The sequence below is a fragment of the Lissotriton helveticus genome, chromosome 9 (genome assembly GCF_964261635.1).
Source record: "Lissotriton helveticus chromosome 9, aLisHel1.1, whole genome shotgun sequence".
NCBI lineage: Eukaryota > Metazoa > Chordata > Amphibia > Caudata > Salamandridae > Lissotriton > Lissotriton helveticus.
In genome coordinates, this window is record NC_136070.1 from 244,809,888 (window position 1) to 244,822,097 (window position 12,210).

The 12,210-nt window shown below is 44.5% G+C and overlaps 1 protein-coding gene across 1 annotated transcript in view; it reads right to left on the bottom strand.

The window, feature by feature from the left end:
• CNIH1 (cornichon family member 1) overlaps positions 1–12,210 on the bottom strand; it is a 136,877-nt gene that overhangs the window by 96,797 nt on the left and 27,870 nt on the right. Inside the window, exon 2 of the mRNA XM_078659835.1 lies at positions 2,727–2,795. Within this exon, the coding sequence (XP_078515961.1) occupies positions 2,727–2,795 (69 nt within the window). The remainder of the gene's footprint in view (positions 1–2,726; positions 2,796–12,210) is intronic.

Below are 12,210 nucleotides of genomic sequence, written 5' to 3' on the forward strand. Positions count from 1 at the left end.
AATTTCCTCAGATGTCTATTGGCTCTTCCACGAGGCACACCACTCCTGCCGCTGAGATTAGATATGGGTCTCCCTTCTATTGCTGAGGAGCTTGCATCAAAGCCAGTGAAGTATTGGCACAGGCTCTGGTCCACAAACGAATTACACCATTATAGGCAGGATCTTATTCATGTCATGAGCATGAATCGGAGTAGCAAAATCCCATGGCTCGCTTTCGTAAAAAGTGAACTGTTCGAGATGAATTTATCTGAGCTATGGGAGGATCCCGCGTTGGGCTGCCAAAGGGTATCACGTAAAGGCCTGATCCAAATTTACAAAGACAAGAGTCTCTCATTCTTGATGAATGCTCAAAATAGCGGTACCCTTACTGTGCGATTTTTGGAATCCAAGAATTCTTATGTATTTGAACCTTTTATGGATTTTATTTTCCCCATTCTTGCGAGGAAATTGTTTGTACAATGGAGGTTAGGCACACTCCCCACTAAAAAATTTACCCACAGATGGACCAAGGGGGGTGATAAAATGTGCCCATGTTGTAACATCCATGAGGAAGATGACCTCCATATTATGTTTGTGTGCCCTGCCTATTACAGACCTAGAAAATACTGGATAGCCCCGCTCTGCAGGAACTTGGGGTTCAGAAATTACTCACAAGCATATAGAGTAATGAAAACCAATACTCTGGGCCACATTGTGTTCGCTATATCCAAATTTCTAATGGCAGTATGGCTAATCAGGAAAAAAAGCCTCTTAAACTGTGGACATTGTCATGATACTTTTTATTCTCCTCGAAGGACAAGTAGGGAATTCCTATTTATACTGTATTGTATTTTTTTTATTATTATGTATTTTATAACGTGTAATGTATCTTTTATGGTCTATATGGCCGAAATAAAGAATTTTTGGATTGGATTGGATAAAAGCAACTTTTTAACCTTTTGAAGAGCGATTGTTAAAACGTGAAATTTTGCAGATAGTTGCATTCTACATATATGAATAATGTAAGCTGTCTAGAAACACCTTAACAAGAACTATTCTAGAACTGAATATATTCAAGTATATCTGCAGAATAGAAACGTATCTTGGTCAAAGATAGCTCATAGAAAAATGGCAAGTGCAATTGGTGCGATACCGATACTATCATTTTCACATAGACATACACCGATTCATTCTTTAGGAAACTTGTACAAGTGATAATTAACATTTATACCTTTTCACATGCATTACTAGTTGAGAGGTTGTCTTAGACTTAATACACCCATATTTCAAATGACATGCAAACAGCAGTAACGAACTATTAATTAAAATAGATGTTTTAACGCATACATGTTAAGCAAATGAAAATCTTTAAAACAATGGCTTCATGTTTTAGCACTAATTCATATATTTAAGAACACCAAACTTTGAAATCCAATATAAATGCAGAAACTGGGATATTAAACATTGAAGCATGTTCTTTTCCGGTTTGCTTTGTGAGAATGGAGCCGAAAATGTATTCATTTAAGTATTGCAAGACTTTCATTTTAAAAACGTCTTTCTGTGATTAATAAAAAACAAAAACAAAGTAAGATTCTACAGTGTGCTTTATGTAGAGCAATGTACACACATCAATTAACTTCTCTGATGGAAATTAAAAATAACTGTGGAAGAAAATATTAGGACGGTAAGGATGGGCATAACAACCATTTAAAATCAGTTTCTCACCAAAATAATTGCCACTTTTATAGGTGAACATGCAAAAACTTTTTCTCAGCTACCGAAAAACAAAAATAAATACATTGTAATTCATGAATAAATGCAATTCAGACAGTTTTAAAACTTTCCCCAACTTGGAAGGCAACAACACAGCACTGATAACCAACTGCATTTTACCACACTTGCAGAAATCATAACAAGGTTGGCTTTAAAAATACTAACAATACTGTGATCTTTTGACCTTCACATTTCAAATAAGACAAATTATTTTGCTTGAAACATGCAAAAGTTGCGACATTCATTGCCAGAAACTGCTTTAAAGCATGCAGATCAATGAGTTTTTTAATGCTTTTGTGAGCTTCTTTAATGGTTGGGACAGTGCAAACAGGGATACTCGCACTCACTCCTAACCATGTTTTAGAAGTAATGCAAAGAATATACAGGTCTTAAGCAGGGAAATCTGTCAGATGCAGTGCAGTATTTTGCAATGAAAATGCCTTTAACAAGATTACACACCTGCTTATTTTTAATTCAGTACCTAAATACCAATTGTAAGCATATAACAGCTTTCCCAAATTTCTCTTGAAGGCAAGCAAAATAAAAGTGTCTGCAAAATAAGAACATTCATGATGCTGATATATGCCTCGGGAGGCAGATGAAGAAGCACACTTTACAAAACAGGTTCACGCAGGGAAACAGATGTTCCTAACAAAACACATATTTAATGGTTGCATGTAAACAAAGAACTTAAAAGCTGTACACACCTTGAGTGCAATTTTGACTCTTTTAATCTTTTTGAGCTTTTCAACTGTCTTTGAGCCGACAATGTAAAAAGCAGATTGAAAGACGAATGTTAGTGTGACAGCTGACAAGATCATAAAGAAAGTACTTAATCAGAGTTTATTGTTTTCACAGTGAGATGTTAGTATTGAAAACCAATTATTGATTCATATAAAAAAAAAGGCACGAAAAGTTAAGACAAATGTTAAAATCGTTAGCAAATACACATGAAAAACTGTTCAATGACTTACAGGGTTGAGGGTATTACACTGGTCTATAGGGTTCTTGTAATCAGTCTTCAGTTCATCAAAAGCAATAATCTAGAAAACAAAACAATTAAGATTTCAAACTACAGTGTGAGTAAATGGTGAGAGTCTGTTAATCTTTCCGCAGCTACAACAATTCATGTGGCAAAATTTGACAACATCCCTCATGTATCTGCTATTGTTAGTACCAGGAGTTGAATGTCACCACACTGGAACATAAAGGAGACAGGATGCAGTTGATAAAATACAAATATAGCAGATGTTCAGCACACAGAGATACAGCAATGGACCAACTGAGTGTTAACAGGATAAAATAACAAGACAATGTCAAAGTCTATGAGGGGTATGAGGCACAGTTGGGGCTTTTTGCATGACCTTCAGGAACAGGGAGTACATAATGAACATAAGTTTGTGGTACCTAGGCTCGCAAACATTTATATGATATTGGGGGACTAGTTCTTGTCACTGGGGCTCACTTGACCAGCCATTTTTCAGGACAACAGTGTGGGGGCCGCATTCTTCCTTCTACTGTTGACATCTGGGGAAGCACCAGCGGGAAGACCTGCTTCAGCCTGCAGCCGCTGGGGACGACCAGTCCCAGAATCTTCATTGGTAGCCTCACCAGAGACCAAGCTATCAACTCAACTCAACACTACTTAAGCATGCTGCAGTCCCGTGCTGTGGGGGCTGTTGTGCTTGTGTCACTTGGGCTCGCCTGGCCAGCCATTTTACAGGACCACCGTGTGGGGAAGCATAATTCCTTCTACCGCTGATATCTGGTTAGGCACCAGCTGGAACAGCCGCTGGGGACTACAAGTCCCAGAATGCTCAATGGGAGCCACACCCAAGACCAATCTAGCCATCAACCCAGCGCTATTTAAGAACGCAGTGCATCCCACAGTGCGGTTTCCATCCAGGACATGCCCAAGCCAAAGGCAAGCCCATCTGTGCCCATACGAGACCGAATGAGGCTACGCAGCCCCCCCCACTAGCATCTCTGTGACTTAGGGGAGTGTGTTTTTCCTCATTTTGTTTTAGAAAACCACTCAAATCTTATCGGTTGGTATCCAAACAAGGAATGTATTTATTACACTCTAGATCGACCTCAGTCGTGAGCAGTTTATAACATAGTGAGGGACTCATGGGCAAATGTAAGTGTGTTGGGTGGGCCCTTGGGGGTTACCCCTCCCGCTAAAACCACATCAATAGACTTGATGCTGCAGATGGCAATAGGGTTGTATTAACCAAAACTGAGCTGGCGGAGCGAAGACTATTCTTGGGCTCCAGGGCGCCTACACAATTAACAGGTTTACTTGAGCCAGTTGCTGCAATTGGTTCTCTGGAGGCAGAGATTAGCGTGGTAAACTGGGTTTTCAAATAGCTGTCCAGAGCACAAAATGGTGTTCCTCTTTCTGAGGTATGCCATGAGGAACTCTAACAAACAGTTAAAAGACCGAGGAGGACAGTGCGGAACAAGCAACACAAGACAGGAGCCCAAGTTGACTCTTTACCTATACCCCGGTTTCTTTTCAGCTCCATTGCACAATTGCTGGAAGCGGTTTTGACTTACAACCAAGCCGGAAGATTAACTGGTGGAGGAGCTGGTTGATAGAGTCAAGGTTATTCTGTGCACGGAACTTGTACCGATTCTGGCGGCGGCAATTGAGCAAATGCTTAAAGATATTCCAAAACCGCAGAAGCAGGAGGAACTGTGTCAATCAATCTTACTACGTTTTATAGGCACATTGCTTCGAGTTGAGATAACAGAGGTTCCTCTTATACTGCATTTCCATCATTCTCAAGAGAGAAACCATCATCAGTTAGACAACGCATTGCATGGGGTCATTGAGGGGAACAACACTGCCAGCAGGAAAGTAGCAATGGGCGACTTGACCTGATGGAAAAGCACAAAGACACAAACTCCCAGTCATTAATAAACCCCTTGCATCATGCCCCTATGTGGCAAACTTATCAAGGGTCCCAGAGCTGTGTGAGGGCAAGAGAGAAACGCATGAAGACCTAGCTAACAAATGTTTGAATTGGCTCGTGAGAAATAAGAATGTTCCAGTCTCATTGGCGCATAATATATACTTTTCACAAGCAGGGTGGAGTGAATTGCGCAAAGCCAGGTAGACCGTCGAGGGGATTGTGTGATCAATTATAAAGACACTACTATGGTTCGAAAGTTGCTTTTTGAAGCTGTGCAGAAACGGGAGAGAGAGTCAAAAATTGCCCTTTTACCACTGGGTTATTTTTATAAACTTAGTTTCTATACAAGACATGCCCACCCCTTACTGTCGTTGCCACAACTGACCCACCCTATAGAACACCCCAATGGCGCAACAGGGCTTAGAGTATCCCTGTCACCAATCGTTTTAAGGTTCTGGTTCACGTTGATTGACTGGAGGGCTCTCAGCATACTACCTCCCCTTTGGGGGTAACTGAAGTCGAAACCGCTTGACCTCTGCGCACTGTTGCGAATCCAAACTGGATGTAATAAGTTATCTAATGTACAGTTTTAAACAGTGACTGGCGCAGTATGGGCATTGCGTCTACCTCCGCTGCACGCGTTGAAGAGTAAATATATTACTATTTAGTGAGAATTGTTAATTTTCAGGTGTGCCTCTCCCACCATTAATTCTTGGTAACTGAAGGTGGCCATAAGGCTGGGCCTCTCCAAAAGGTGGGTGGGTGTACAGTAAATTGGACCACCCAGACTAGCAAAGGCAGGGCAAAACCCCTTCAACACTGTGTGTCCCATGTTAAACCCCACGTCGGTCCTATTATAGAAACTTGTATAGATTGCCCATGTGATCCTCATGTGGTCGCTATGCGCCACAATTCAGGCCCTGTGGATAGTGGATTGCCTATTATAGGTGGCTCACCACTATCTTTTAAAGACCTTGCAACTAACAGACACAGTATTTGAAGGCATGTATGGTAAAAATGTAACAGGCAAGTATATATAGCTATCCTTACCACAGAAATGCATATACCTTACCACCCAAATGCACCCTAAACACTACAAAAAAAAAACTTTCCACCCTAAACCCTTTTTATTACCCTTGCCAACCAAAAACCCATTCCCACCCAAAAGCCTATAAATACCACTCCTAATTAATTGTGGCATGTGCCACTTATACTGTAAGCTATGTTCTGATCCTGAATTCAGGGATAGAGGCGTTATGCTGCCTAGCTTACAGGCAGGTAGCGTGCAGTCTACAATAAAATAACTATTTTAATCTCTTGAACTTCGTGTATTTTGGATTTCAACACTGGCAACGAGCTAGAAGTGGTGCTGGCTACCTTTTTGATGGCATGGGTGCGGTACCGTCTTCTTTTGGATTTAGCACTTTACTACAGCATATTCTGCAGTTTAGTGAACTAATTTTGGATATTTGGAGCATTTAAGGGGCATCGGAGTCTGCATGGATTCAACATATGTACACTGAGTAATACCGCTTTTAAAGAATTTGATGCTGCCTTACCGCCTTTGGGCCAGAGGAATTGGCCTCATTTAAACTTCATCCAGCAGCCGTTTGTTTTCGCCACCTGACAGCATGACACTACTCCTGAGCATTTCTATGGACTGGTGACATCTGGAGGAGTCGTGAGCTGCCTTTCCTCTTGGCGCTTGTCATGCCAGGAAGAGAAGTAGCAAGGGGACCCTTCATTATTCGCCATCATCACGCAGTGACATCACCTGTAATTGCCATTTTATTTTGGGACACCAATGTGCCGGCTGTGTGTCGGACGTCATCACGAGTCTACGTGATCCTAACGCCATTTTGGATTGGGGCATTTCTTATGAAACGCTGATGTGCAGGGCACCGCATTTGCAATTCTATTACAGGACCAGAGGCTTCGTATTATGCTTCTCTTTCTTTTATTTGCTACTCACAGCAGCCAATGAAAAACGTTTTGTATGCAAATAAAACTACATTTCCCATGATGCTTGTCCCTACATCACATCCTGTACAGCCCTATAAGAGCCACTGTATCCTGTTTCTCTTCCTCTTTCTTTGCTGCTCACGCAGCCAGTTAAGTGCCTTATTCTCTGATTGCATTTTGTGCTGTATATATGGCTTTATTGAGTATTACTTGTATGCTAATATGTGGCATTGTTGATTGCTTGGTCCCTCTGGACTGTGTTGTTGGAGAACCATAATTTGATGTTTGCCTTCTTTGATTGTTAATTGATGATTATGTATTTGACTTTGCATAATTGCTCTGCTTACACGTGGATGGAGCTATGTTTAAAACTCTTCTGTTTTGCGTTGTAGGCGCGCCTTGCGCTGTTTGCTAAGTTCCTCGGATTCAGCCACGCTGCTACTGCACTTCGGTCGCAATCCTGTACACTAGCGCAGCTCGCGCTGGGTTTAAACTTTCCTGATGTTGGGCGCATGCTTCCCGCTTCCTTCTGCTATTTCAGGCTTGCTCAAATGCTCCTGCCGGAGCGATGATTTCAGGCGGCTCTCGCTGAGGGCGCAGCTCAAGCGTCATGCGGGCGGCTTCCCGGGCTCATATTTTCACCCATGGAACTGGTATGCGCCGTGTCAGAGGTGCTACCGCTCTTCACTGTTATCCTTGAGTGTTTAGAATCTCCTTCAGACGGCTGTGCCGGATTACTTGACACGCTCACGCGAGCGCGCTTTGGCCCTTCTCCCGCCTTCGGCGGGCGCTACGGAGGTTTTCGGACTTCCAGCCTCAGAGCATATTGGACAGCCTCACGTGTCGATAATATTGCGTTGTCTTTGGTGGCAGGTTTCGGGTGTTCCTTGTGTCGACGCCCGCTAGGGGGCTCCGTATTCTCCCACTGCGGCCCACGTGGCCGTCTGTCGGACTTCCGCTGCAAACACGTCATATAGCGGATAGCGCTGACTCTTTGGATGTACAGCGCGTCTGGTGTCGAGCCTCTGCTATTCCTATTACGACGCTGGCTCAACCTTATATCCTCTTTGGTGCCTTACTCTACTGTTCACATGTATTCAATGTATTGTGCCTTTTTGCAACGAAGACCTGACGGATCTCTGTGTTATATATTTTCATGTGTATGTCCGCCTGTTCTAGTAAAGACCTTGCAGTCTTCTGTGTTATTTACTGCTTCACGCCTCTTAAGCGTTCCCGCCAGGAATCGTTTTTCGCCTGCTGGCGAGATAGTGGAAATGTTCCCTGACCAGTTGGGTTCTTTAGCGATGTGCGCACCAAGAGGCACTGCCTCTGTAAGTTGCGTTACACGCTTCATGCCTCAAATGCTTAGTGGATGAATGTGTCTTAACACAAAACGGCTAGTCCATTGGTCACACAGCCTTAAGACGCTCCAGTGGGAGTGGAGATGGCATGCTCTCATCTTGTATGTTGACTTTGCATATTTTGGCCCAACTGGTTACGGAATTCGGACGCGGCCTGAAGAGCATGGCCAAGCGCGGAGGTTCCAGCGTTACTACTATGCCACTTCAGTTAGTGGTCAGGTATCTAACTAATATCACACGTTACGTGTTTACTGCAGGTATGTACTAGGTTTATTCCACATTATAACTTCACATTGTACATAAAGGGGTATATCGGGGAGTATTCCTGTCATGGCGCAGTTCCGCGCTTATCCGCCACAGGCCTTCCCTAGTAGTCGAGTGCGGATTAGAGCCGATGGCGCTCCGGAGGGCATAACCCAATCAGGTTCAATTTTATACCAGTTTGGATTACGCCCTTCGCACGCGTTCCCCAAGTGCTCCTAATGCCTCACGTTCCGGCAGAGCACTTTTTGACTTACGCCTTCCCGGCTGTAATAACAGGAGGGCCCTCGGAGTGCGCACACGCTCCTTATACCTTGACATGGCTCTTACGCCCTGGTGGGCTGGAATGATTTGGGCTACAGCTTTGCTGAGGAGTCGGATATTTTATTATTATTTTACTTCTAGTGTGCAAAGGGTTGGCTCCCCCTCTTACTCCTCCGTGATTGGTGCTTTGCACGACAATATTGCATTTGGACACCCTTAGACAGGCAGGGTGGGATACAAGGAGGATGCTACGTACATTAAAGGAGCATTCGCCCCAGAATGCACGCGGTGCCAAGCGGGATATTTCCGTCCCAGTGTCGGTCACCAGGGCCCCAGGTATACAGTCCCCAGCACAGGGTCGTATGCCCCATGACCGCCCATCATTATTATTTACGCATATCCTTTGGGCGTTGTTATTTGTCTTGTTTTTCTTTTTCCTTTTCTTTTCCCTTTTTTCATTTTCATTTTTTCTAACGGCAAGGTCGGTCTTCTTCCTACCGTTGACATCTCCTCCCTCCTGATTTTAGATCTTAATAGGAAGGATTTTTCCAGACCTGTCGTGCTAGATAGTTCGGTGTCTCTGGTGGTTCCGCAGGTTGCAGTGAACGCGATACGTTTTTTCGGGTACATCTTCCCCATCTCCTTCAATAGTTGTAAACCTTTTTCGGGAACATGGCTAATTATCCAGGTCAAATGAGTGACCGTTCATCATTAGCTTTGTTGCACGGTATCGAGTATATATATGGGCATGTTTAGCCTTCCCCTGGATTTCCGAGGATACGTCATATAACCAGTCCTTACATTTGTATTTTCTTATGGTCATTTTTCGACTAGAATCCCTTATGCTTCAGGGTTTCAGTTTCCGGTCCCTTTTCGGGAATACACAATTTCTTGGTCGGTTCTAGTTACACTTCAGTTCCCCTATGCCTCAGGGGGTTCGTACTCCATACGGTACCTCTTACTCTGGCTCTCGCTGATGGTACAATCCTTCACATATTCTCTTCAAGCTCAATCTGGAGCTCGCCGTGCAAGAATTCCTTCGGGCACTTAATGGTGTTTTGGTATTATTACGTTCGTTCCCATTACTGTCTCTGACACTTTACGATATTTTTGTGCCGGAGCTATCACCTAATTAGCAGGTTCCTGATCTCCTTACTACTGGAGGGGTCAACTCCGACACCCTCAGACACCCTTCCAATACCTTATATTGGCAAAGGGTGTGGCGCCGAGGTGCCTGACACTGGAATCTGGGGATCAAGGTTCGATCCTCGGCGCCAGATTAGCCCGTTACCATGTGACTTGGGCGCTAGCTTGCTTGTTCTTCCTGACGTTCCTACCTCTCGGGACCCTTACCAAGTAGCTGTACTCAGGGTAAGGCTTGTACCTTTGGTGGTGTCCACCCTCAGAGGCCAGGCTTCGAATCCTGCCAATACTGTAAAAGTAACCCCAGGTGGTATTTTGCGGGTGATCGTTCGCGCTTTTCAGATGTGCATTATTATTACACTTTCACTGGCAGCAGCACCAGGTCCTAGCATTTCTGATATAGGAGGACCTCTACACCGACTTCAACACCCATGGCAAGGGTTGTGTCCTGCTCGCGGTGCTGTGTATCCTTTCACAAGACTTCTCGCATGTCCGCCGTCAAGTACGCAATCACCCTTTTGGTTTAAGGTTCCCGATAACATCGGCAACTTGCCAGATGCTTAACTGCGTTGCTGACGCTCCCTTATGACTCCAGGTTCTTCAGCCCGTGCGGGTCTTCAATGTGGAGAGACCATGTTAGATGGTAGATACATCACACATGACTCCACTGTGAGGTTGATTTTTCCCCACAGGACGGACGCTCTTCTACCTATAAGTGTGTGTATATTGTTTTTCGTTCGGCCTTACTACGGCCGTTGGACCGTTTTTCGGCTTGTTTTTTCCGTCGGAGGGTGGATGGATGGGCTTGCGCCAATATTTCTCGTCAGATATTCCTTTCATTCCCTCCCAGATCAGATTATTCCTAAGGGGACCCCCCCCTTTTTCTCTAGTCTTCCTTATTGATAATGTCCTATTCATACTTACTACCCAGAGTTCGATTCCAGTTCATGCGGTGATGTTAGATCTTCATAACTGTCGCGGTTCATACAGCAGGTAACACTACACTGGACTTTTACAGGTACGGTAGTCTCTTCAAACAAGGTTTTTTCATTTCGCTTTATACCAGGATCAGAGCTTATCAGGATCTATACATTCCATACTTTTCGGTTACAAATTATGGGTTACCGTTTTGAAATTTACAAGAGGTCCTAGTTACAACCTGTTACTGCGGTCTCAATAGCCTATGGCTCAAGTCTGCTATAAAGGCAGCATGAATACCTATTCAACATGTTTGAGGATCATTCAGTTCCAGTTACTTCAGTGTCCAAGATATAATTAAAGGTGGTTTGTGTTACAAAAGATCTTTTAACGTGTCCAGCGACTATACTAACCACATGGTTGAGGGCGATTAGGCCAGGGAATGATTTCAAACCAAACGTTCAATTAAAATCTGTTCATGATGCCAGGGTTCGTAATGTTATATGATTATTTCTGATTGTTCAAACACCTCAAGTCTGAATTTCTGTTTCACCAAGTACTACAGATTCGGTGGGTGATATAAATGTTGTTGTGTATTATAAGCGTTAAACTAGCATAATACGAAGCCTCCGGTCCTGTAATAGAATAAAAAATTAGCTAGCTATCGCGCCAAGAATTTTCAATTAGCTAGCGATAGCTAGCTAATTTTTTATCCTGTATTCGATACGCCGATGCGCACGGCATGCTGTCAATAAAGCGCATATTTGTTTACTGTGTGTGAAAACGCTGATGCACACGGCTACGCACTGGTGATTTATATCTTTTCATTACTCGGAGGTGAACTATTTCGTTTCAGTATACACTTGGACATCTCGCTGAAGTGCATATGTTATCCTGATGTCCTTAGATATTAGTTTTTTTATTTTAATACACTTCAATTATTTTTAGGTCTCGTGGCGTAACAGCGCGTCAGCGCTGTGTCCGCCAGGAGATCTTTTGTTACTGACTGTGCTTCCCAGGAGACAGCACCTGGCCGCGCGCATCTCGCAAAAGGCGATCGGCGCAGGCCACGCGCACGCGAACGCGCTCGCCGTGGCTGTCTCCTGGGAAGCGCAAACATACACAGGCACACCTCCCCCTGCACGCATGCGCACACACATACACAAGCACACATACATGCACGGAGAGACATCCCCTCCCCCCCACCCCTCCGCCGTCGCACACACAGACACACACACACACGCACACATACAGGCATCCCCCCCATCCCCGCTCACCGGCACTCCGGACTTGTGCAGCCTCCTACCGCGGGGCTCTCCCTCGGCCATAGGAGCCCCGCGTCATCACTGCTCCTCCAGGCACTCCGTGGGCGCGGGCTTCACAAAACGGAAGTCCCGCCCCACGATAGGTTTCGTTTTGCGTGCGCACGTCTTCTTAGGAGTGGGAGTCGCGCACAAGACGGAAGTCCCGACGAAAGTGTAAAGAATATTTGCTGAAACTATGGCTGATGGAGCATTTATTTCAGTACTGGGCTCCTTTCCCATCCCTGGGTGCTAGCTGCACGCTGAAGAACCTGATCCACAGGCCTGCGCTTGGAGCGACTGCTGCATGCATGGTTACCTACACGTCTG